Raw genomic sequence first — 22,749 nt, 5'->3', positions numbered from 1 at the left:
AAAAACAGAATACAACGATTTGCAAATCCTTTACAACTTATATTCAACTGAATAAGATATTTAATGTTCAAACGGAAATACTTAATTTTTTTGGCAAATAATCATTAACTTAGAATTTAATGGCAGCAACACATTGCAAACAAGTTGGCACATTGGTATTTTTACCACTGTGTTACATGGCCTTTCCTTTTAACAACACTCAGTAAACGTTTGGGAACTGATGAGACACATTTTTGAAGCTTTTCAGGTGGAATTCTTTCCCATTCCTGCTTGATGTACAGCTTAAGTTGTTCAACAGTCTGGGGTCTCCGTTGTGATATTTTAGGCTTCATATTGTGACACACATTTTCAACGGGGAACAGGTCTGGACTACAGGCAGGCCAGTCTAGTAGCTATGAAGCCACGCTGTTGTAACGCGTGTCTTGGCATTGTCTTGCTGAAATAAGCAGAGGCGTCCATGATAACATTGCTTGGATGGCAACATATGTTGCTCCAAAACCTGTATGTACCTTTCAGTATTAACGGTGCCTTCGCAGATGTGTAAGTCGCCCATGCTTTGGCACTAATACACCCCCATACCATCACAGATGCTTGCTTTTGAACTTTGCGCCTATAAAAATCCAAATGGTTCTTTTCCTCTTTGTTGCGGAAATTGCAAATCAATGTATTCTGTTTTTATTTACGATTTACACAACGTGCCAACTTCACTGGTTTTGGGTTTTGTACAACCCCCTGCACGAACCAATGATGAAGACTGTTTTCCTGTCCTTATTGACCTCTAGGGTTCTGATGATGAAGATAAAGCACAAGGTGGAGCATGGTGTGCCAACACAGACGACAAAGTTCACTGGTTTGAGATTGACACTCGCAGAGCAACCGAGTTCACTGCAGTCATAACTCAGGGTCGGGACTCCCTAAACGAGTAAGACACAAATAACACAAAAGAACACTTTGTCTCCTGCTGTGTCTCAATGTAACGACTTTCCTTGTGTCATTGCAGGACTGACTTTATGACGTCATACTTCCTGGCTTTCAGCAATGACAGCAGGGAGTGGACCACTATCCATGATGGATACGCCGACTGGGTGAGCTCGCCTATAAAAGATGGAACTATCCTGAGCACTTCAACATTATACATTTTCTTTCTCTTCATTTTTTCCCCAGCTGTTCTTTGGAAACAACGATAAGGACACTCCAGTAATGAACCAGCTCGCAGAACCAGTAGTGGCCCGTTACATCCGAATCATTCCTCAAAGCTGGAATGGCACTCTGTGTATGAGACTGGAGGTTCTAGGCTGCCCTTTGCCTGGTGAGCATCACACTAGGAAAGCATATACAAGGATATACAAAACATATATAACACTCACTGTGTCACACACAGATCCAGACGTTGTCCAGTACAGGCAAAATGAAGTCACTCCAGTGGATTACCTGAAGTTTAAGCACCATAGCTACTCAGAAATGGTGGCAGTGAGTATATTTTTGAATGACTCCCTAAGAAGACAAATTAAGGGAATGTCAGCTTTAAAGGGGAACTGCACATTTTTGGAAAATGTTGCCTATCACTCACAATCATTGTGAGAGATAAGAATACACGTCTTGCAAGATGCGGCTAACGGGAGTCACCGCTGTGGCCTTCAAAGCCCTTTAAAAAACAACTTCAAAACCTTCCATCAAGGTTTTATACACACACTGCAAGTATACGTATAATGTAGTAACAAACACGTTCATACCAATATTTACTATGTACAATATGTACCATGTTTTGGTCATTTTAAGCATTAACGGGACATCTTTCTTAGGCTCATTTATTTCGCTGCCCATGGCAACACACTTCTGACTTCCTGAAACAAACGCGTGTGTGTGTTCTAAGCATGGCAGACTTGGTAATAGACGACGAAGATGGCAAATTTTGGACAAATTAAGATTTACAACCTTATCTTTTTGAAGCTGAATATACAAAGAGGGTGAAACGTTGGAGCAGACGGAAGCCGAGTGAGTCAGGAACGGCGGGACTTGACCGTGTAAATGTGGAGCTTGGAACTAAGCTATGCCGACAGATATTGAGTGGATACCAAAAATAAACAGGGAAGTCGAGTAAGTCACTATAATATTGATCGTGATACATGCAGCACATCATACTTGTTATTAGAACTACATCCACTGTAGCGCTAGCTGTGTACAAACAAAACATGAAATTTGGGCTAATACTTTAGATCAGTGGTTCTTAACCTGGGTTCAATCGAACCCTAGGGGTTCGGTGACTCGGGCTCAGGGGTTCGGCGGAGGTCAAAACACACCCGACTCATCGTGTAAATAAATCTTCTCCCTATCGGCGTATTACGGATATGGCAAAAGCAGAAGTCACACTGATTTGCAGGTGTGTAATTTGTTGTGAGTTTATGCACTGTGTTGGTTTTGTTCTTTGAACAAAGTGATGTTCATGCACGGTTCATTTTGTGCACCGGTAATAAAACATGGTAACACTCTAGTATGGGGAACATATTCACAATTAATTAGTTGCTTATTAACATGCAAATTAGTAACATATTGGCTCTTAACTAGTCATTATTAAGTACCTATTAATGCCTTATTCGGCATGGCCTTATTATAACCCTAACCCTCTAACCCTGGCCCTAACCCTCTAACCCTAACCGAATAACTCTAAAGTAAGTCTTTGTTACTTAGAATATGTTCTCCTAGTGTCCAAAAAACTCTAAATTAAGTCTTTGTTACTTAGAATATGTTCCCCATACTAAAGTGTTACCAAAAACATATAAATTTGTCTTGAATTTGAAAAAAAATGTTTTTATTTTTCACTAAAGAAGGGTTTGGTGAATGCGCATATGAAACTGGTGGGGTTCGGTACCTCCAAAACGGTTAAAAACCACTGCTTTAGATACTGTAATTTGATTGTTCATGTTTTTCAGTCAGTACAGAATGGTGTCCTATCACATTGTGTTGTGCATTACAAAATCAAGCGATTCAGCTGCTGAAGCAAAAGCTATTTTACGGCTAATGCCGTAAGCATTCCGTCATAAGGCGATGTGTTACTAAACTAGAAAAAGAGTTCTTCAGTGTCTGCGCTTACAATAACAATGTCGTTACAGCTTGGTAATTATACAGGTTAGTGGACATAAATGAAGTATGGTTGGCGGTTTTCCGATGCATTAAGGTGATTTAGAGGCAGAATGGATTGCTTCCATTAGCTGCATTGGTAGCCACCTACAACGAGTCGATTATTACAAATTAGAATGCAAAAATAAAAACCATGTGTGTTGTTGTCTCTCATAGAAATTTTGAACGATAGGCAAAATTCCAAAAGTGCAGTTCCCCTCTATGGCACTGTGCTGTATGTAGATTCGGGAGAAAACCTTGCAGCTCATTCATTTGTCAAACCACTAGAGGGCAATGTTACCTTCCACAATCAAGCAATGAGGGCTGTGCTGGACCTTCAGTTTTCACACAGACAGAGTAAAGTTGATCCAAGCTTCAAAATGAACAATTGTTTTACAAAGCTTACTTTGCTCCTTGTGGGATCAGTTTCACTCCAAGCTCACATTCACAATTGACGAGCATTAGAGGGTGTATTTCGCCTTTATCTGACACAGCTCACATAGAAAAATATAATTCGATGTGTGTTCAAAAGGAACACAATACAACGTTGAAACATTCTCTGTTGTTCAGCTAATGAAGTCAGTGCACGAAGAGTGTCCCAATATCACCAGCGTCTACAGCCTGGGTCGCAGCTCCAAAGGACTAGACATCATGGCCATCGTAATCTCTGGCAATCCCACAGAGCACGAAATAGGTGAGAATATGTGATGTATGACAATATCGTTATTGAAGTTAAAATCTAGGTTTCCTGTAGATGAAAAGGAATAGATTCATCAGGTTGAATCAAGGCCCCTTTTTGTTTCCTATACCAATAAACACCAGATTGAGTCATTCGTTCATCATTGATGGAACACGATGCCCTCTTGTTTGGCATTCTCTGCAGGTGAGCCAGAGTTCCGCTTTACAGCAGGTCTCCATGGTAACGAGGCAGTGGGCCGGGAAATGATACTGCTTCTTATGCAGTACTTGTGCAAGGAATACAGAGACCGAAACCCTCGAGCTCAGCGGCTGGTGGATGGGATACGCATCCACTTGGTGCCCTCGCTCAACCCTGATGGACACGAAGAAGCATTTGAAGCAGTGAGTTGGAAAATTGCATCTAAAAAGTGTGTGGAAATGTCTGTGGTTAGTAATTTTGCTGCATGTGGTCCACTTTTTTCTCCTACTTGCAGGGCTCAGAACTAAGTGGATGGGCCACCGGCCACTTCACCAACGAGGGATTTGACATTTTCCAAAACTTTCCTGATCTAAACAGCATCCTGTGGGATACAGTAGATAGAGGCATGGTGCCCAAACTAGCCCCCAATCACCACATCGCCATACCTGACAACGGAATGTCCAACAGCTCGGTAAGGTGCTTTTCTTCTACATGGAAAAAGTGTCTTTCTATAGACTTGTACATCACTTGTGTGGGTTCCGGTTCTTCTGTTTGATCTTAGATTGCTGGAGAGACCAGGGCCATTATTTCTTGGATGGAAAGCCACCCGTTTGTGTTGGGTGCAAACTTCCAGGGTGGCGAGTCATTTGTGGCGTATCCCTATGACAGTTTACGTCTCAACAAGCCTGCCGAGGACAAGCCGCACAGCCGCAAGAAGAGACAGTAGGACCTCACACCTCATGCTCATTCAACTTCTGTGTCCTTTAGTAGTCCTTATTTCATGTACTTAATACAGGTATGAAGAGGAGGGCTTTGATGTGACAGAGTGGGGACACGGATACCATGAGGAGCCGGATCAAAACAGAGGTTATCCAGAGCATGAGGAGTGGGGGGGTCACGGCTACAGTCAGGGCTACGACCAGGGCCAGGGCTATGACCAAGGCCAGGGCTATGATCACAACCAAGGCTATGATCACAACCAGGGCTATGATCACGGTCAAGGTTACGACCATGGACATGGCTATGACCACAACCAAGGATATGACCATGGCTATGATCCCAGCTACAACCAGGGTTATGGTCACAGGGAGGAAGAAGAGGATGACAGACAGCGAAGCGGAGGCTACCAATATGCTGAGCCTGAAGATGATTTGCAAGAGATCCCAGATGAATCCCTCTTTAGATGGTTAGCCGTGTCCTACGCCTCCACACATCTGACCATGACACACAACTACCACGGGTCCTGCCATGGGGACATCACGTCAGGAGCGCATGGCATCGTCAACCGGGCTAAATGGAAGCCAGTCACAGGAAGTGAGCAGAGATTAATTTCTTCAATGGCTGTTGACCCGTCTGTGATACGCCCAAAGTAAACATATTTATCTCCACAGGCATGAATGACTTTAGCTACTTGCACACCAACTGCTTGGAGCTGTCCATTTTCCTGGGCTGTGATAAATTCCCTCATGAGACGGAGCTTCAGCGCGAGTGGGAAAAGAACAGGGAGGCCATGCTTATCTTCATGGAGCAGGTCAGACGCTCACACACAATCTACTAAGGATACTTTTCTCATGTGGAATCCTCAAAATAAAAACATTTTTGTTGTAGGGTGCCCTGCCATAGTAAGTAGGTCCTGGTGTTTATAATTTAACTGTTAACTCTAATTTACTTGGTGTTGCGCTTAGGTTCATCGTGGCATTCGAGGCATAGTAAAGGATCAGCAGGGCGATCCTATTGCAAACGCTACTGTGTCTGTAGAAGGGATAAACCATGACGTCACTACGGGTCAGATCAAATGCACAAAATATGACATGACAGCCAAATTTTGCAAAACACACACTTAAACTCAAACCCTATTTTGCTCTGTAGCGCCAACTGGTGACTACTGGCGGCTGCTAAACCCCGGAGAGTACCGTGTGACGGCAAAAGCTGATGGCTTTTCTTCACTGACCAAACTGTGCGTAGTGGGTTACCAGGCGGGAGCAACCACCTGCAGCTTCAACTTGGCCAAATCCAACTGGGACCGCATTAAACAGGTGAGGCCATGATGACTTCATACAATACCAGACAATACCAGAGTATACTTTGGCCTCAGATGAAGGGGTTTTCTTTTTTACATTGGCCCACAGATTTTGGCGCTCCATGGCAACAAACCAATTCGCCTGGTCAGCCATGGCAACACTAGAGTCCCACCCCCCATAGTTGTCAATGGCAATGGACGGGTGGTTAATGGAAACAATGGGAACTCACCAGATTCACAAAAGAGCAAAGAACAGCAAAGGAGACTCAAAATTGCTCGTATTCGCCGTCTCCGGCAGCAGAGGTTACTGAAGTTAAAATCAACATCAGCAGCAACAACAACAACAACAACAACCACCACCTTACCACCAACAACTACTACAATTCCCACAACGCCAGAGATCACCACACCCTGGTATGACTCGTGGCTATTAGAGGAGGGACAATCATCAGTACCTGAAGGCTTCACAGACTCCACTCTGGATTACAACTATGAGTACAAGATTGAGGACTATTAAAGCACTCACTGCACTCGTCATCGTCATATTCTCTGAGCTACTACAATCCAGAAAGCGAGCTCAACCAAGCAGCACAGTTTGGAATAGGAAGCCCTGATCTGGTCTGTTTACTCTTACCATGGGGTTTGCAGGCAGGATGAAGAGGACTGTCAGCTAAGACAACAGGGTGACTTCTTAGTGAAACAGAGTAGGTACATGACTCGGTCCGGCGCCATAAAAGAGAACAGCTGGTAAAAGTCTTATGCCAAAGTATGATGAAAATATTTCCAACGCTATGTTTAACCTGTGACGCACCATTCCACACTATGGTAACAGTTGGTATCAAACCTTAGAAAATTATTTAAAAAAAGACTGTACAATACCAAAGTGACAAACTGTACTGCTTGGTAGGAATTTGGCTTTTGTGTCTATTGTAAAACAAAGTTGGGTCATGTCTGTAACTTACTTTAACCTTGTTAAATATATACTGTAACACTTGAAAATATGATCCTTCACTGAAATTAACCATCTTTTTCAGTTGGATTGTTCATGCTGGATCTTTGACGCAATATTAAAGCTTTTTATACATGAATTTTGTTGCAGATGCACAATTAAAAAAAAGATTTGTTTTTACACCACATGTAACTCTTTACTCTGTTTACACCCATGAAAAATATACTTTATATGAAATGAAGTCTGACAGTGTTTCTTCATACGTGTGTGAGAAATTGAGTTTCAAATGTAGGCCAATTTTAATAACCTTGGAAGATTTTATGTTACCAAGAAAACCTTTCATAATACTGTACATGTGTGGGCATTATGTTAAAAGTTATTACGGACCCTCAGTGGCTGACGTTCATCTCGCTCTCGTCATCGTCGCCAGCAGAAAAAGCGGAGAAGCTGACCGGCTCACATTCAAGAGTGCGTAAGTTGACAAGGCATGCTGTTTGGGTGCTGCTGAACTTTGGGACGGTGACCAAGAGGACTTCCTGGCCATCAGGACCTGGTAACGCCAGAGGATAAAGCGTGTTTTATACACTGCATTTGCAGTGAAAAGGCGAATCACTTTGTATACTTTATGCTGAAGTTGAACGATCAATATACTGTGAATATTGTACAAAGAAATTACACACAGGCAAATGAACTTGTGCACAAATACACACCTGAAAGAAGCTTTGACTCGAAGGTAGGGGCGTTCCCGCTGAAGTAAACATGGGGACACTCTTCCAAGATGAACGGATCTTTCATATAAAATGGGTAACAACCTGACAGCAAATACACATGAGGTATATATGATTAGAATCTAAATCAGGGCTTGGCAATCGGTGGCTTTCCATCCTGGCTCCCTATTTGCTTTGAAACAAACTGTCAATAAATAATGTCCATTTAATTGTAATTTATTTTATTTAGTTAGTACATTTAAATGTAGCAGTTGTTATTTTGTATAGTTTGGTGATCTTGTAATATAAAAATAAAACGTATTTTAATATTTTGTCAATTGAAATGTACGTCACACCTCCTATGCGTCATCGCTTGCTGCCAAGCAATTGCATTTTAAGCTGGCAATAGACAGATCAATCTTGTCTTTCACATGGTGGACAAAATAATGGCAAAAGGATTACCGTATTTTTCGGAGTATAAGTCGCTCCGGAGTATAAGTCGCACCAGCCGAAAATGCATAATAAAGAAGGGAAAAAACATATATAAGTCGCACTGGAGTAAAGTCGCATTTTTTGGGGAATTTTTTTTTTTTGTGTGTGTTCTGTCCAGCTTCTCAGGCAAATCATATAGTTGATGTAGATGCCCATATCGGCTGTTCAGATTTACTTTACAAAAGAGAAGTGTAGGATACTTCTCATGTTTCCTTATTTGTATTTGACTTTATTAAATGTATTTATATTATCATTTGGTGCAGCCGGGCCGGAGCAGGAGGGGACAGAAAGAGAAAAAAAGGAAGACAGAGGGGGAAATTGTGGGGACAAGAGGGGGGAAATTATTTGATAAAACCCAACACCAAGAATAGACATTTGAAAGGCAATTTAAAATAAATAAAGAATAGTGAACAACAGGCTGAATAAATGTACGTTATGTGAGGCATAAATAACCAACTGAGAACGTGCCTGGTATGTTAACGTAACATATTATGGTAAGAGTCATTCAAATAACTATAACATATAGAACATGCTATACATTTACCAAACAATCTGTCACTCATAATCGCTAAATCCCATGAAATATTATACGTCTAGTCTCTTACGTGAATGAGCTAAATAACATTATTTCATATTTTACGGTAATGTGTTAATAATTTCACACATAAGTCGCTCCTGAGTATAAGTCGCACACTAAGAAAAAAACTGCGACTTATAGTCCGGAAAATACGGTAAACCACCAACAGTTCGTTTCACTATTAGAAGAAGTTGAAAGTAGTTTTGTGCGATACCACTGATTTTGTTTCTGATCCAATACCAAGTAAAAATTTAGGTTGGTATTGGCGATACCGATCCGATACTTTGAGCAAATAGTGTCTGCCAAAATTGGTTGTCTATTCAAGTTGTCCATTTTCAAATAAAATCCATCCAAAAAAAACGTAAAAATGTAAGAAAAAAAGAGCAAAAAATCTGGGATTAATGGGGAAAAGCTGAACTTTTTAATAATGTATAATAATATACTAAGTAACCTATAGCACAAAGTTTTGTATTTAAATATGTATAATATCTGTTTATAGCATGTTATTTAAAAAAATTTAAAATATCAAAATGTCATCCAGAAGCTTGAAGGTTCCTGGTACGAATCCAGCTTCTGACGTTTTAGTCACTGGGCAAGACACCCACCTTTCTCCCAGTGCCACCCACACTGGTGTATGGATGTGTGTGGCAGGACTCCCTTGCAAAAGAGATTCTTAATCTCAATGGGACTACTCTGGGGAAATGAAAGAAGTTGTTTTTTTGTTTTTTTAAATGTGAATGAACCACACCAAACCATTTGGGTGTGGGCCAATGACAAAAAAGCTTCTAAAAAAAGTGTTGTGTTGATTTTTCCTTGCTTAACAGTGACATCTAAAAATGTAGAAAAAAATATACATCGGGAAGATTGTGAAATCTGCAACAAATAAAACTAGTTAACATTTTAAAAATGTCAAATATAGTCTTGGACTTTAAATCAATTGTTTATTCCATTTAGTAACTGTTTCCTCATCTGAGTTTTGCAACTAATTCAAATTAAACAAGCTTCTGTTTGGACACCTGTATTAGCTTTTCTACATAACTCTATTTCATTCAAAAGTGACATCTGATAAACTATTTTCCTAATTCAACACTTGTACTGACATGAAAAGTGTTCCAAAGTGAATGTGAGCTATTTTTATACAACATTACATCCATAACATCCACTAGGTAGTTTTCAATAATCTATTTTGTAAAAATATCTAATTTTGAAAAAGACTGTTTTTTAGGCCATCTCCAGTAGGAGCTTTTGTAACCTGTTATGAAAATGTTTTATTATAATTTTTAGGCCAAATAATATATTGCCAGGATCGGTTTATATCGGTTTGAATCGAAAATTGATTCTGAATTGGATCGCCAACCAACAATCATTATCGAATGCCAGCCTTAATTTTTTGAATGTAGTGAAACCTTAAACAAAATATTTTCTGAAAAGAAACCTAACCATGACATAAATTGATTACATCATATAAAAATAAAACAATTCACTGAATGCATGTCGTCATTGACGCCGGTTTGTTCTGTGCGCAGAGAAATGCGTTGTTTTGTCTTTTTGGATTAAAATTAGTAAAAAAAAACTACCCAGAACTTTCAACAATAGGGTTGAAGGAATTGTTTCCATTCCCGTCAGTTTTCATTTTGTGGTTTAAATTTGACGTGGTGCTTTTCTTTGTTGTATACAGTGCATCCAGTAAGTATTCACAGCCCTTTACTTTTTCCACATTTTGTTATGCAAAATGGAATAAATTCCTTTTTGTCCTCAAAATTCTACACACAATACCCCATGATGACAATGTATTTTTATTTTTACTTTAGCAAATGTATTAAAAATTAAAAAAAACCAACATGTACTAAGTATTCATAGTGTTTGCTCAATACGTTGTTGATGAATCTTTGGCAGCAATTTCAGCCTAAAGTCTTTTTGAATACGATGCCACAAGCTTGGCACACCTATCATTGAGCAGTTTTGCCTATTCCTTTTTGCCCAATCCTCTTTGCAGCACCTCTCAAGTTCTATCAGGTTTTTCATCCAGGATGTCTCTGTACATTGCTGCATTCATCTTAGTCTAATCAGAGAGGTGACTCTGACAGAGCTACAGCATTCCTCTATGGAGTAGGGAGAACCTTCCAGAAGAACAACCATCTCTGCAGCAAACCACCAATCAGGCCTGTATGGTATAGTGGCCAGACGGAACCCTTTTCCAGGTAAAAAAAAACAGTTTGCCAAAATGCACCTGAAAGACTCTCAGACCATGACAAGACTCTCAGACCATGACAAACAAAATTCTGTGGTCTGAAGAGACAAAGATTGAACTCTATGGCGTGAATGCCAGGCATCATGTTCCAGGCCAATACCAACTCTACAGTGAAGCATGCTGGAGGCGGAATCATGCCGTGGGGATGTTTTGACCAGTTAGGATAGAGGGAAAAATGAATGCAGCGACGTACAGAGACAATCTGAATAAAAATCAACGCTGAAATTGCTGCCAAAGATGCATCAACAAAGTATTGGGGAAAAGCTGTGAATACTTATATACATGTTATTTTTTATTTTTAATACATTTGCTCAAATAAAAAACGTTTTACATTGTCATTATATCTGTAGAATTTTGAGGACAAAAAATAATTGATTCCATTTTGGGATCAGGCTGTAACATAACAAAATGAAGAAAAAGTGAAGCGCTGTGAATCCTTTTCGGATGTACTGTACAAACGGTAAAAGACAATTGCATTAGATTACTATAAACTCTCCCAGTGCACACCCCCCAAATACATTTTGGAAACCGCTGATCTAGATCAGGGGTGCCCACACCTTTTCAGCAGGCGAACTACTTTTCAAATGACCAAATCGAGGTGATCTACCTCATCTTCATATGTATCTACAAATAATTATATATATATATATATATATATATATATATATATATATATATATATATATATATATATATATATATATACACATACATATACACATACACACACATATATATATAAAAAATTATATATATATACATATATATATATATTTATAATTTATATGTATTTATTTATTAAACAGATGTTTTTGTTAACATGTTTAAAGGTGTTTAATAAAAATACAAGCATGTTTAACACATGTATCATGTTGTAATTGTAAGCATGTTCGAACTAAACTCAAATCATAACCATAACATATAGATTCCTTTCTTTCATGAAGACAAAAATATAATTTGGTGCATTCCCTGATTCCGATGACTTGCATTGACAACAAGAAATATATTGACGGCAAACTCCGTAGCTTGCTGGCTTGTGTGCGCTAGCTTTTTGAGACTCTTATTTTGTTAGCGCAGGCAGTATGGAGCAGCACTTTTATTGTGAAGACGGGAACTGTGTGGTCGGTCTTTAGGCTTTTGACGGCATGTACGGCGCGAGAGTCTGTTGAAATATAAAGTGTTTCTCACCTTCCTGTCAGTCGTGTTTTTTTAATACTGAGCCCGCAGCACCCAGTATCATCAAGATCAGGGTGCTGCAAATGTCAATCAAGTGACGTCATATTGAAGATTGATGATCGCAAATTTTTAGGACTATTTTTAATGCCGGGCTAACGATCAACTGACACACCCTCCGCGATCGCCCGGTAGCTTGCGATCGACGTAATGGTCACCCCTGATCTAGATTGTTGTACAGCCGAGCGCATGAATTACCGAGGGTATCCGGTGCTGTTGGAGCGAGGTGGCGCAATCGTAGTGTTTCCTCTAGAATCTCCAGGTGACTGTTCATGCTGCTGTACTGCATAATGTTGCTGACATTCTGACCCGAGGTTCCAAGAAATCTGAATGGAAGCAAACGCAAAGCTTTGAAGCAAATGTCTGACCAATGCTTGTATTTTTTCCTCACCTCACTCCATCCACAGTGGCCTGGTATGGGTTGGAGGACAACTTTAGGGTGGGGTAGACTGAAGACAGAGGGAACATGCAGCGGTGCAAAGGCTGTTGAGGCAGCGTGTAGTTGGTGGGGTCGTACTGGCCGGGCATCACATCCACTGGGACTGATGACTAGAGGGACAGGAGTGACAATTCTGGATGAATTTGCACAACAACAATCTGTAACTAAAAGAGTGGCGAGTGGAGGTAGGAAGGCTCACCACAAGCTGTAGCAGTAACTCATCCAACAAGCGAATGGCCTCTACACTGCCAGCTTGAGTCTTCTTGGTCAGGTATTTGGCCTTGACACGCACAGAAAACAGGAAGTTACATGCAAAATAGCATTCATTTTAAATTATGTACAGTTGTTGACATTGGCATCACTGCCAAATGCAAAGTCTGATAGAGAAAGTTAAAGTATTTCCTGTGTTTGTACAGTAAGCATTAATTACCAGCAAACCCGAGGAGAGTTTTTATATCATCATTAATCATTGCAATAACTAGACCTTGACCGATGGTAAATATATCAATTTTTCGTATGACAATTAAGAATTAACTCCATAACTTCACAATCATTGATAAATTGCCATGTACGTGTGTGTCTGTTTTGTTCGTCGCTCGCTTTCAAACAGGATACAAGTGGGTTCACTCTGTGCATCGCTCTCAGCACCTGAGCGTGTGTATACAATAACAGAAATAAATGAACGGAGTGAATCCTCCCGTCAGTCATCTACAATGTTTGTTTCTGTGGGCAGAGGCGGGTCCGCTAGATTACACACATAAGATGCACGGAGAAAAAGCCTGGCAAGTCGGGAAACACTGCGTGGTAACAAAAATTAGGAGGACAATATGATTGCAAAGCCAAAATGTCCCTTTGTGTGACATTGAGCAACATGATTGGAAAGTCATGGCAACAACAACAACAACCAAAAATAGAAAAGAAAACAAACCACCCGACCCAGTCTTCCAATTGGGGAAAAAACTGTATTCCAAGATGTTTGGTGTTTGTTTAAGTGCAATTTTTGCTAACAGTGGTTAAGACAGAATCTATTTTATTTACATGTTTTGTTTACTTGTTGAGGATAATGAAAAGTTATTGACCATTCAATTACAATGGTAAAAAGAGAAATCAAAGTTTATTGTATTTAAAAGAAATACATGTAATATTATTATTATATATTCTGATTCAGCGTCTCTTCAGGTTTCAAATAGGGCTGCAACTAACAGTTATATTGATAGTCGATTAGTCAATGTGATTATCTTAACGATTAGTCAACTAATCAGATAAAGCATACACATATTTAATGGCTCTGATTTTCCATCGACTTCTAAACGCAGCTTATGTCCTTTTAGGCATGTGTTTACTAACAACAATGATGACTAATTCATTCATAAATATTTATTTACATTGTAATTCATTCAGCTCTTACAAAAATGAAAATGACTAACAAAATGTTGTCCATTCATAAGAAAGGAAAGGCAAAGCGCTAAAAATAAAAACTACTGACCTTGTTTATTAGAGGTGGGAATCTTTGGCCACCTGATGATTCGATTACGATTCAGGAGCTACGATTCGATTAAAAATCGATTATTGATGCATCTTTAATGTACCGTATGTATATTGATGCAGTTTTATATTTATTTTCGTTTCACTTAATAAGCGTTTATCACTTGCAACTTTTGAAAACAGTGCATTTGAAACAAGAAACAGTTGACATACATTTGTTAAATTCATGGACATGTAAAACTGGAACAAAAGTGCCCTATAATAAAGGAGTTGGTCGGATTTCTCGGTGAGGTGGCTCGCTGCATTGTCTGGTCTAGTCCCCTTGCACCTTGTTTTGGTCCTAGTTCTGGATTTGATTTCCTTTCCTTTTTCTGTTTGAATTTAGAGTTGTTCAACCTCTAAACTGTTCGGACTCCAAAGGGCAACCGTACTTAATTCACCCAAGGCGATTTATTTATTTATTCGCTTATCCTGTCAAGACCATGTCCATTAAAATTTCGACATTTCTAAAACACATCTTTTTTATCCATTTTGGCCTATTGTAAACATTGCAAATGTATAGTTTTGTCCTTAAAAACTTTGTCTTTTTAAAACTCTGGTTTCAGCGTTTGTCGGTGGACGGGTAAAACTTAGCTTTTTTGTTGTGTCATTACAAATGTGCAACAATATCTTGTGTTTTTAAGCTTGTTTAACAACAAACATGAAGTTTCTCTGCAGCCTACTTGAAAGGCTCAGAGACACAACTCACCCTGGTCGAGGCATCTTTGTCTTGAGTGCTCTCACTTAGGAGGTTTCCCGCCATCAACACTCTTGATATTGTCGCTGCCCCACTCTGCTCCCCTTGTTCCCCGAGCTGACCCGTGACCATGTCCACCAGCAGCTGTAGTCCAAGCATGCTGTCAGCATGACTGCTTCCGAGACCGAGTCCTGAGACCAACAGCACAAATCTGCATGGGGTAAAGAAAAAGGATGGATATTGCAGTTACTTACATTACATCGAAAGCTCGCAGGATGACTGCTTTTTATGCGTGTGTATGTATCAGTATACCTATCTGCACTCAGTGCGGGTCTTGCAGTCTGCACTGGGAGATCAGCTGTGCAGAAGTCCTCCACTGTGAACTTGCCATCATTCCTCTCAGCTCCGTATATTGCAATGACGCTACCTAATTGAAAAGCTATCACTTATGCGCACTCATTTAATTTTTTCATGTCCAACAATCCTCTCACCTGTCACACACTTATCTATGTCAATTTTGCCTTCTAGTTTGATTCTCTGAAGCTCGTCCTCCAGGATCAGCACGTCGTTGTCACTGATGAATTTAACTCGGGGAGGCTGGGGCAGCAGGTTGTGCTGAAGACGAGAAGATAGAGGAAAACAGACTTTTACCTTACAATTAGGGTTATCAAAAATTATCAATACCAACACGCACAAATGACATTAATACTAACTTTTTTCAGTATCGTCAGTACCGAATACTGTGCAACACTTTTTCTCTGGCGAGCTGCGTCAATTCTTGCAAGTGAGCACTGAGTCAGCGCTGAAGAAAAATCCAGATCCAGTGTTTCCATGCTTGTTTGGAAGCTTCAAGTTCGTTCTTGTTCATAAACAAATTATAATGGAACTGCATCATACGCTTCACAACACACCTAATACACACCTGCTTCGCCAGAGAAAAACACAGCAGACAATATCCGGTTTTACTTTTGTTTTGCATAGCCATTGCCTTTTCCTTTCCCTTTTGTTCATTTTTGGTTTAAGCATTACATACCTTTTTACCTGCACGCTGCGTCCCGCTGTGGTCTGCATATTGGGATCACAAAAAACCATCCTCGTCTCACCCGACACATTCCGACTTTTACAAAGCAATTAACTACCTGCTGCCACCTACTGACATAGAGTATTACGTGGTTACCCTGCCGAGTTTTACACAGCACAGACACTAAGCAACGGCACATTATTTGAAGATTATAAATTATTGATTTGCAAAAAATATTTTTGGGACCAATTAGGTGAAGTTGCATAATTTCCCACGGCACACCAGACAATATCTCACGGCACACTAGTGTGCCGCGGCACAGTGGATAAAAAACACTGGCCTAAATAACGAACCAGTTTTGTTTTTATTTTGTTGCGCGCACCCTTTAGCGATCGCCCACATTGTCCATAGCAAAAACCTGCCCTGGTTAGAATGCATAAATGTTCTTGCCCTACATAAGAAATTGTGAATGAGAGGTAAAATTCCCCTTGAAATACTTGACAGTTTGAAGATATTTTCAATTAAGTAGAGAATTTAAAAGTACATGGGTCCGGTTTTTGTGTAACTTCACAGGTATTGCCTACTGAACCCAGGGTTCGGTTCTTGGCCCTGCACTCCTTAGAATCTACATGCTGTCGCTAGACGACATCATACGTAAATACGGTGTTAGCTTTCACTGTTATGTTGATGACACCCAACTCTACATGCCCCTAAAGCTGACCAACACGCCGGATGGTAGTCAGCTGGAGACGTGTCTTAATGAAATTAAAGAATGAATGTCCGCTAACTTTTTTCAACTCAACGCCAAGAAAACGGAAATGCTGATTATCGGTCCTGCTAGACACCGACATTTATTTAATAATACCACCTTAACATTTGACAACCAAACAATTACACAAGGCGACTCGGTAAAGAATCTGGGTATTGTCTTCGACCCAACTCTCTCGTTTGAGTCACACATTAAGAGTGTTACTAAAACGGCCTTCTTTCATCTCCATAATATCGCAAAAATGTGTCCCATTTTATCCACTAGCGACGTTGAGATCAATATTCATGCGTTCGTTACCTCTCGTCTCTATTACTGTAACGTATTATTTTCGTGTCTCCCTATGTCTAGCATTAAAAGATTACAGTTGGTACAAAATGCGGTTGCTAGACTTTTGACTAGAACAAGAAAGTTTGATCATATTACGCCTATACTGGCTCACCTGCACTGGCTTCTTGTGCACTTAAGATGTCACTTTAAGGTTTTACTACTTACGTATAAAATACTACAGTCTAGCTCCATCCTATCTTGCCGTTTGTAATGTACCATATGTCCCGGCAAGAAATCTGCGTTCAAAGAACTCCGGCTTATTAGTGATTCCCAGAGCCCAAAAAAAGTCTGCGGGCTGTAGAGCGTTTTCTATTCGGGCTCCAGCACTATGGAATGCCCTCCCGGTAACAGTTAGAGATGCTACCTCAGTAGAAACATTTAAGTCCCATCTCAAAACTCATTTGTATACTCTAGCCTTTGAATAGCCCCCTTTTTTTTTTTTTAGACCAGTTGATCTGCCGTTTCTTTTCTTTTCTCCTCTGCCCCCCTCTCCCTAGTGGAGGTTGTGGGACACAGGTCCGATGGCCATGGATGAAGTGCTGGCTGTCCAGAGTCGGGACCCGGGGTGGACCGCTCGCCTGTGCATCGGTTGGGGACACCTCTGCCCTGCTGACCCGTCTCCGCTCGGGATGGTCTTCTGCTGGCCCCACTATAGACTGGACTCTCACTATTATGTTAGATCCACTATGGACTGGACTTTAACAATATTATGTCAGACCCACTCGACATCCATTGCATCTGGTCTCCCCTAGAGGGGGGCGGTTACCCACATATGCGGGCCTCTCCAAGGTTTCTCATAGTCATTCTCATCGACGTCCCACTGGGTTGTGAGTTTTTCCTTGCCCTTATGTGGGCGCTGAACCGCGGATGTCGTTGTGGCTTGTGCAGCCCTTTGAGACACTTGTGATTTAGGGCTATATAAATAAACATTGATTGATTGATTAATTGAACCCTACTTAAAGTTCACTGAGGTTTGGAGCAAGTGAAAGTAAAGTACACTTACATCCTCACTGATCTCCTTAAGGATGGATGGCTGTAAGTCCATACGCTTGAACAACGTTCCCACAATGCAACACTGTTCTCCAGTCTGAAGATCACACAGTTGACGGACGAGTACATTCGATCCTGCACACAAACCGTATTAGAACACTAAACACACAAATACGTGCACACTAGGGCTGGGCGATATATCGATATGCGCGATATATCGCAGGTTTGTCTCTGTGCGATATAGAAAATGACTATATCGTGATATTCGAGTATACGTTTTCACGCAGTTGCTTTTAGCTGCGGGCATTACACTACAGGCTCTCCTCGCTCTTTCCTGTGTCTCCTCACAGACGTCACATACTGTCACAATTGCTACCCTCCCCGAACAGAGAGGTAGCAGCATGGATAACGTTAGCTGTGATGCTAGCGATAATACGAGCGAAAGAAGGTGTGAATCTGGTAACAAATGAAGGAAGAATGAATTCCCCCCCCCAAAAAAGCAGGGGGTCCATCGTCTGGCGGTGGTTTGGCTTCAAGTGGGAATATGTCAAACAGACAACCGTAATTTGTCAAGTGTGGGGCGAAAGCGTTGCTATAACTATTATAAACTATTCTGAATCTGATAAAAAAAAGTAGCATTACTGCTAATATATAGCATCATTTGAAAAGTCACCTGCTAGAGAATGAACAGTGCTTACTCCGCACGTCAACATCTCCGTTCGGTGTCACACGCCCACACCATCAAAATGCCGAGGCAAACATTTCCAGATCAACACCGTATGAAAAAAATAGTGATTTTTTTTTAGTTGTGATTTCCTTCTCTGCATGGAAGTTTTAAAGTAGCATTGGCAGAGGGGTTAGTGCATCTGCCTCACAATACGAAGGTCCTGAGTAGTCATGGGTTCAATCCCGGGCTCGGGATCTTTCTGTGTGGAGTTTGCATGTTCTCTCCGTGACTGCGTGGGTTCCCTCCGGGTACTCCGGCTTCCTCCCACTTCCAAAGACATGCACCTGGGGATAAGTTGATTGGCAACACTAAATTGGCCCTAGTGTGTGGATGTGAGTGTGAATGTTGTCTGTCTATCTGTGTTGGCCCTGCGATGAGGTGGCGACTTGTCCAGGGTGTACCCCGCCTTCCGCCCGATTGTAGCTGAGATAGGCTCCAGCGCCCCCCGCGACCCCAAAGGGAATAAGCGGTAGAAAATGGATGGATGGATATTAATGCAGTATGAAGAACAATGTTTTAATGTAGACACATCATACTGCTGTGATTATATGCATCAAGTGTTCATTCAGGGCTAAGGCAAAATATCGAGATATATATGTATATCGTGTATCGCGATATGGCCTTAAAATATCGCGATATTTAAAAAAAGGCCATATCGCCCAGCCCTACATTCACATGCATGCTTACCCCACTTTTGTTGCGCTTTTTCCGAGAGCACCGGTCTCATCTGCATGAGTCGTGCAGCGTAAATATGAGCATACTGACGACTGAAGCTCCGTTCCCCAACTCCAAAGCGCTCCGAGTGGGGGCTGTAGGCCGGGGAAGCCCTCTCGAACACTGGGGCCTGGTCCTGGTCCTCTGTCGGGCGGCACAGGAGAGAGGAGCCGTCTCTTGGGGCACTCAGCTCGGAGAACATGCTAGTCAAAAGCAAGTTGTTAGCTAGCCAAGTTACAAATTTAATTGAGCACTTTCAACCATAAACACGACTATAACCTCGGCAGACAACACCCTTAATCACCTTGGTCTTCTTCAAATGTTAGCCCCAAACACCAAGTTATAAATGTTCAAATTTGTGTTTTCTGACTGCGCAAATTGAGAACTACCCGCGAAATTCTCGCTCTATCAGAGATGTTCTGTAGGGTTGAACCCTCACTTTTACCTATAAGACGGAACATTTACGTTGGCTTCTTTGAACAAAGAACCCGCTAGAAATTCCTTATAAACGTCGGTCGTAATTATTTTTATATATTTTTGTTATGTAGTTATGACTCTTGCCTTTAACAAAAATAAATATATCCGTATCAATGTTATCCAAGACATATTAGGCAAAACGGGAAAAAAAAAGGAGGATCAGTTAATCTCTTCTTAAGAACATCTCTGGTATAACGTGTTTCCGGGCTTGTGAGAGAGCCACAAAAGGAGCGAGAGTAAAAAATATATAGAAAGACGGTTTATGCTACACATATAACAATATATTTAATGTATTTTTCTTTAAAGAACACAGATAAATTAGTCGTTTTTCCCCCTCGGTCGCATACATTTGCGTCATTCATTCAAAAAAAATTCGTCGCATTGGTTTGACGTCACAATAGCGTCCTTCTCCCCTCAACGCGTAGTAGAGTCGCCATTTTTCAAGCCTCTGCGAAGAGATTCAGACGATTTCTCGATTCGGTTTTTTAATTATATTACCAAAAAAAATGCAAGGAAACAGGGGTCCTCAGCATAACCATGGCGCAAACCGCCAGTCCGGGCAGGGCGACCAGAGGAAACAGGGGGGGAACACTAACGGCCAGGACCCCGGCAGCGACGCCACCCGCCTGAACGAGGCCCTGACTCTGGACCTGCAAAATTTCAGGAAGCCCGGAGAGAAAACCTTCACCCAGCGCAGCAGGCTTTTTGTGGGGAACCTGCCCACCGGAGTCACGGAGGAGGACATTGAAAAGCTGTTCTCAAAGTACGGGAAGGCATCCGAGATCTTTGTCAACAAAGACCGGGGCTTCGGCTTCATCCGCCTGGAGACGAGGATCATCGCCGAGATAGCCCGAGCCGAGCTGGACGACACCCCGTTCAGAGGGAGACCCATTCGGATTAGGTTTGCAACTCACGGCGCTGCTTTGTCTGTGAAAAATCTACCAGAGTTTGTGTCCAATGAGCTCCTGGAGGAGGCCTTTTCTGTGTTTGGTCAGATCGAGCGAGCTGTGATCGTGGTGGATGACAGAGGGAGGCCCACTGGGAAGGGGATAGTGGAGTTCACCGCCAAGCCAGCTGCAAGAAAGGCTTTGGACAAATGTCAAGATAGCGCCTATTTGCTCACTGCCTTCCCCCGGCCCATCACTGTGGAGCCCATGGAACAGTTAGACGACGAGGAGGGTCTGACGGAAAAGCTCATCAACAAAAACCAGCAGTACCACAAGGAGCGCGAGCAGCCGCCGCGATTCGCTCAGCCGGGCACCTTCGAGTATGAATACGCCATGCGCTGGAAAGCCCTGATGGAGATGGAGAAGCAGCAGTTCGAAATGGTGGACTGCAACATGAAGGAGGCCCAGGAGAAGCTGGAGGCGGAGATGGGGGCGGCCCGGCACGAGCATCAGGTGATGCTGATGAGACAAGACCTGCTGAGGCGCCAGGAGGAGCTGCGCAGGATGGAGGAGCTCCACAGCCAGGAGGTGCAGAAGAGGAAGCAGGCCGAGCTCCGGCAGGAGGAGGAGCGCCGGCGGAGGGAGGAGGAGATGAGGATGCGCAACGAAGAGATGATGAAGCGGCAGCAGGAGGGCTTCAGAGGCAACTTCCAGGAGAACAGAGAGCAGGAGATGAGGATGCACATGGGATCCTCCGGCATGGCTGCGGAGAACGCTCCCCTCATGCCGGGCCCGGGCAACGCCAACATGCCTGGAGGTCAGAGCGGCTTCCCCAGAGGCCTCCCTGGACCTGGAGACTATGTACCCAACAAGCAGCGCAGATTTTAATTTTTTTGTAATTTTCTTTTCTTTTTTTTTTTTTTAAGTCCAATGAGAGAAAATGTTCTTTTGAAAAGTGGCACGTGTCTTTATTTCTCCCCATGGTGTTTTTTTGAAAAATGTTTTTAGACGTTACGCAACGCCACAGTTGAGCCATAAGCTTTGCTTTCTTACTTTGTTTCATGGATAGAAAAATGAATTTTTTTTGTCCTGTGGATTTTTCTCTAATAAAATATCCCATTTGAGAACGCTTTTATTTATTGTCCATCCATCCATCTTCTTCCGCTTATCCGAGGTCGGGTCGCAGGGGCAGCAGCCTAAGCAGGGAAGCCCAGACTTCCCTCTCCCCAGCCACTTCGTCCTTTCGGTCATAACCCAAAGCTCATGACCATAGGTGAGGATGGGAACATAGATCGACCGGTAAATTGAGAGCTTTGCCTTCCGGCTCAGCTCCTTCTTCACCACAACGGATCGATACTGCGTCCGCATTACTGAAGACGCCGCACCGATCCGCCTGTCGATCTCACGATCCACTCTTCCCTCACTCGTGAACAAGACTCCGAGGTACTTGAACTCCTCCACTTGGGGCAAGATCTCCTCCCCAACCCGCTTTTATTTATTGTAAAAAAGAAAAAAAAATACTGCAGACAGCCGGGTTAGTCATACTGACTAATGTATTGATTTCACAGACGCACTGAATAATCATTAACAGTTCCGGCATGGCACAAACTGACACGGATATGAAAATAAAACTAAACATGTAGGTTGTAAATCACACAAAATAAACAGATCACCAAATGCCATAAAAGCCTTGAAGGAGTGAACACCAAATAATGACCGGTATTCCCGAAGGTGTGTCAGATAATGGGAATATGTGACTCAGTAAAGTTTATTTCCTGCCTTCATTGTGTTCTATTTGGACACATTTATAAAATGACTATCTTACGCTTTTGATTGGACAGCAAAACATGTCTTAGAGCAGTGGTTCTTAACCTTGTTGGAGGTACCGAACCCCACCAGTTTCATATGCGCATTCACAAACCCTTCTTTAGTGAAAAATAAAATGTTTATTGTT

At 41.8% G+C, this 22,749-nt stretch overlaps 3 protein-coding genes across 4 annotated transcripts in view; 2 read left to right on the top strand and 1 right to left on the bottom strand.

Moving 5' to 3' along the window:
* Positions 1 to 7,143, top strand: part of aebp1b (AE binding protein 1b) — a 28,747-nt gene extending 21,604 nt beyond the window's left edge. For both annotated transcript variants that reach the window (XM_072914336.1, XM_061986168.2), the window contains exons 10-22: positions 783 to 922; positions 1,001 to 1,085; positions 1,165 to 1,309; positions 1,382 to 1,470; positions 3,688 to 3,811; positions 4,001 to 4,197; positions 4,290 to 4,466; positions 4,557 to 4,717; positions 4,791 to 5,308; positions 5,386 to 5,525; positions 5,680 to 5,779; positions 5,864 to 6,030; positions 6,124 to 7,143. In XM_072914336.1, coding sequence (XP_072770437.1) covers positions 783 to 922; positions 1,001 to 1,085; positions 1,165 to 1,309; positions 1,382 to 1,470; positions 3,688 to 3,811; positions 4,001 to 4,197; positions 4,290 to 4,466; positions 4,557 to 4,717; positions 4,791 to 5,308; positions 5,386 to 5,525; positions 5,680 to 5,779; positions 5,864 to 6,030; positions 6,124 to 6,531 — 2,451 coding nt within the window. In that variant the 3' untranslated portion in view covers positions 6,532 to 7,143. The remainder of the gene's footprint in view (positions 1 to 782; positions 923 to 1,000; positions 1,086 to 1,164; positions 1,310 to 1,381; positions 1,471 to 3,687; positions 3,812 to 4,000; positions 4,198 to 4,289; positions 4,467 to 4,556; positions 4,718 to 4,790; positions 5,309 to 5,385; positions 5,526 to 5,679; positions 5,780 to 5,863; positions 6,031 to 6,123) is intronic.
* pold2 (polymerase (DNA directed), delta 2, regulatory subunit) lies at positions 7,134 to 20,114 on the bottom strand. The gene is made up of 11 exons (XM_061986169.2): positions 19,736 to 20,114; positions 19,405 to 19,634; positions 18,004 to 18,125; positions 15,375 to 15,498; positions 15,196 to 15,310; positions 14,896 to 15,094; positions 12,862 to 12,942; positions 12,615 to 12,772; positions 12,422 to 12,549; positions 7,674 to 7,775; positions 7,134 to 7,513 (listed from the first exon to the last, which is right to left on the bottom strand). The coding sequence occupies exons 2-11, from the start codon at positions 19,631 to 19,633 to the stop codon at positions 7,353 to 7,355; spliced, it is 1,419 nt and encodes a 472-aa protein (XP_061842153.1). The 5' UTR covers position 19,634; positions 19,736 to 20,114; the 3' UTR covers positions 7,134 to 7,352.
* A 142-nt stretch (positions 20,115 to 20,256) lies between these two features.
* On the top strand, positions 20,257 to 21,922 carry nono (non-POU domain containing, octamer-binding). Its single transcript, XM_061986170.1, has one exon. It carries the CDS (start codon positions 20,415 to 20,417, stop codon positions 21,681 to 21,683), a length of 1,269 nt encoding a protein of 422 aa, XP_061842154.1. The 5' UTR covers positions 20,257 to 20,414; the 3' UTR covers positions 21,684 to 21,922.
* Positions 21,923 to 22,749: the final 827 nt, after the last annotated feature.

Source organism: Nerophis lumbriciformis, linkage group LG12, assembly GCF_033978685.3.
Source record: "Nerophis lumbriciformis linkage group LG12, RoL_Nlum_v2.1, whole genome shotgun sequence".
Lineage (NCBI taxonomy): Eukaryota > Metazoa > Chordata > Actinopteri > Syngnathiformes > Syngnathidae > Nerophis > Nerophis lumbriciformis.
The sequence above is the reverse complement of the archived record's forward strand: the minus strand, read 5'-3'. Positions and strand labels throughout refer to the sequence as shown.

Excerpts from the sequence above, each read along its gene's own strand:
- pold2 (XM_061986169.2), bottom strand. The coding sequence starts at position 19,633 with ATGTTCTCCGAGCTGAGTGCCCCAAGAGACGGCTCCTCTCTCCTGTGC. Across the intron at positions 15,095-15,195 it reads CCCGCACTGAGTGCAGATAG|ATTTGTGCTGTTGGTCTCAG; the intron begins GTATACTGATAC and ends TACCCCATGCAG. Across the intron at positions 7,776-12,421 it reads AACAGCACCGGATACCCTCG|GTTGTTACCCATTTTATATG; the intron begins GTAATTCATGCG and ends ATTTGCTGTCAG.
- nono (XM_061986170.1), top strand. The coding sequence starts at position 20,415 with ATGCAAGGAAACAGGGGTCCTCAGCATAACCATGGCGCAAACCGCCAG.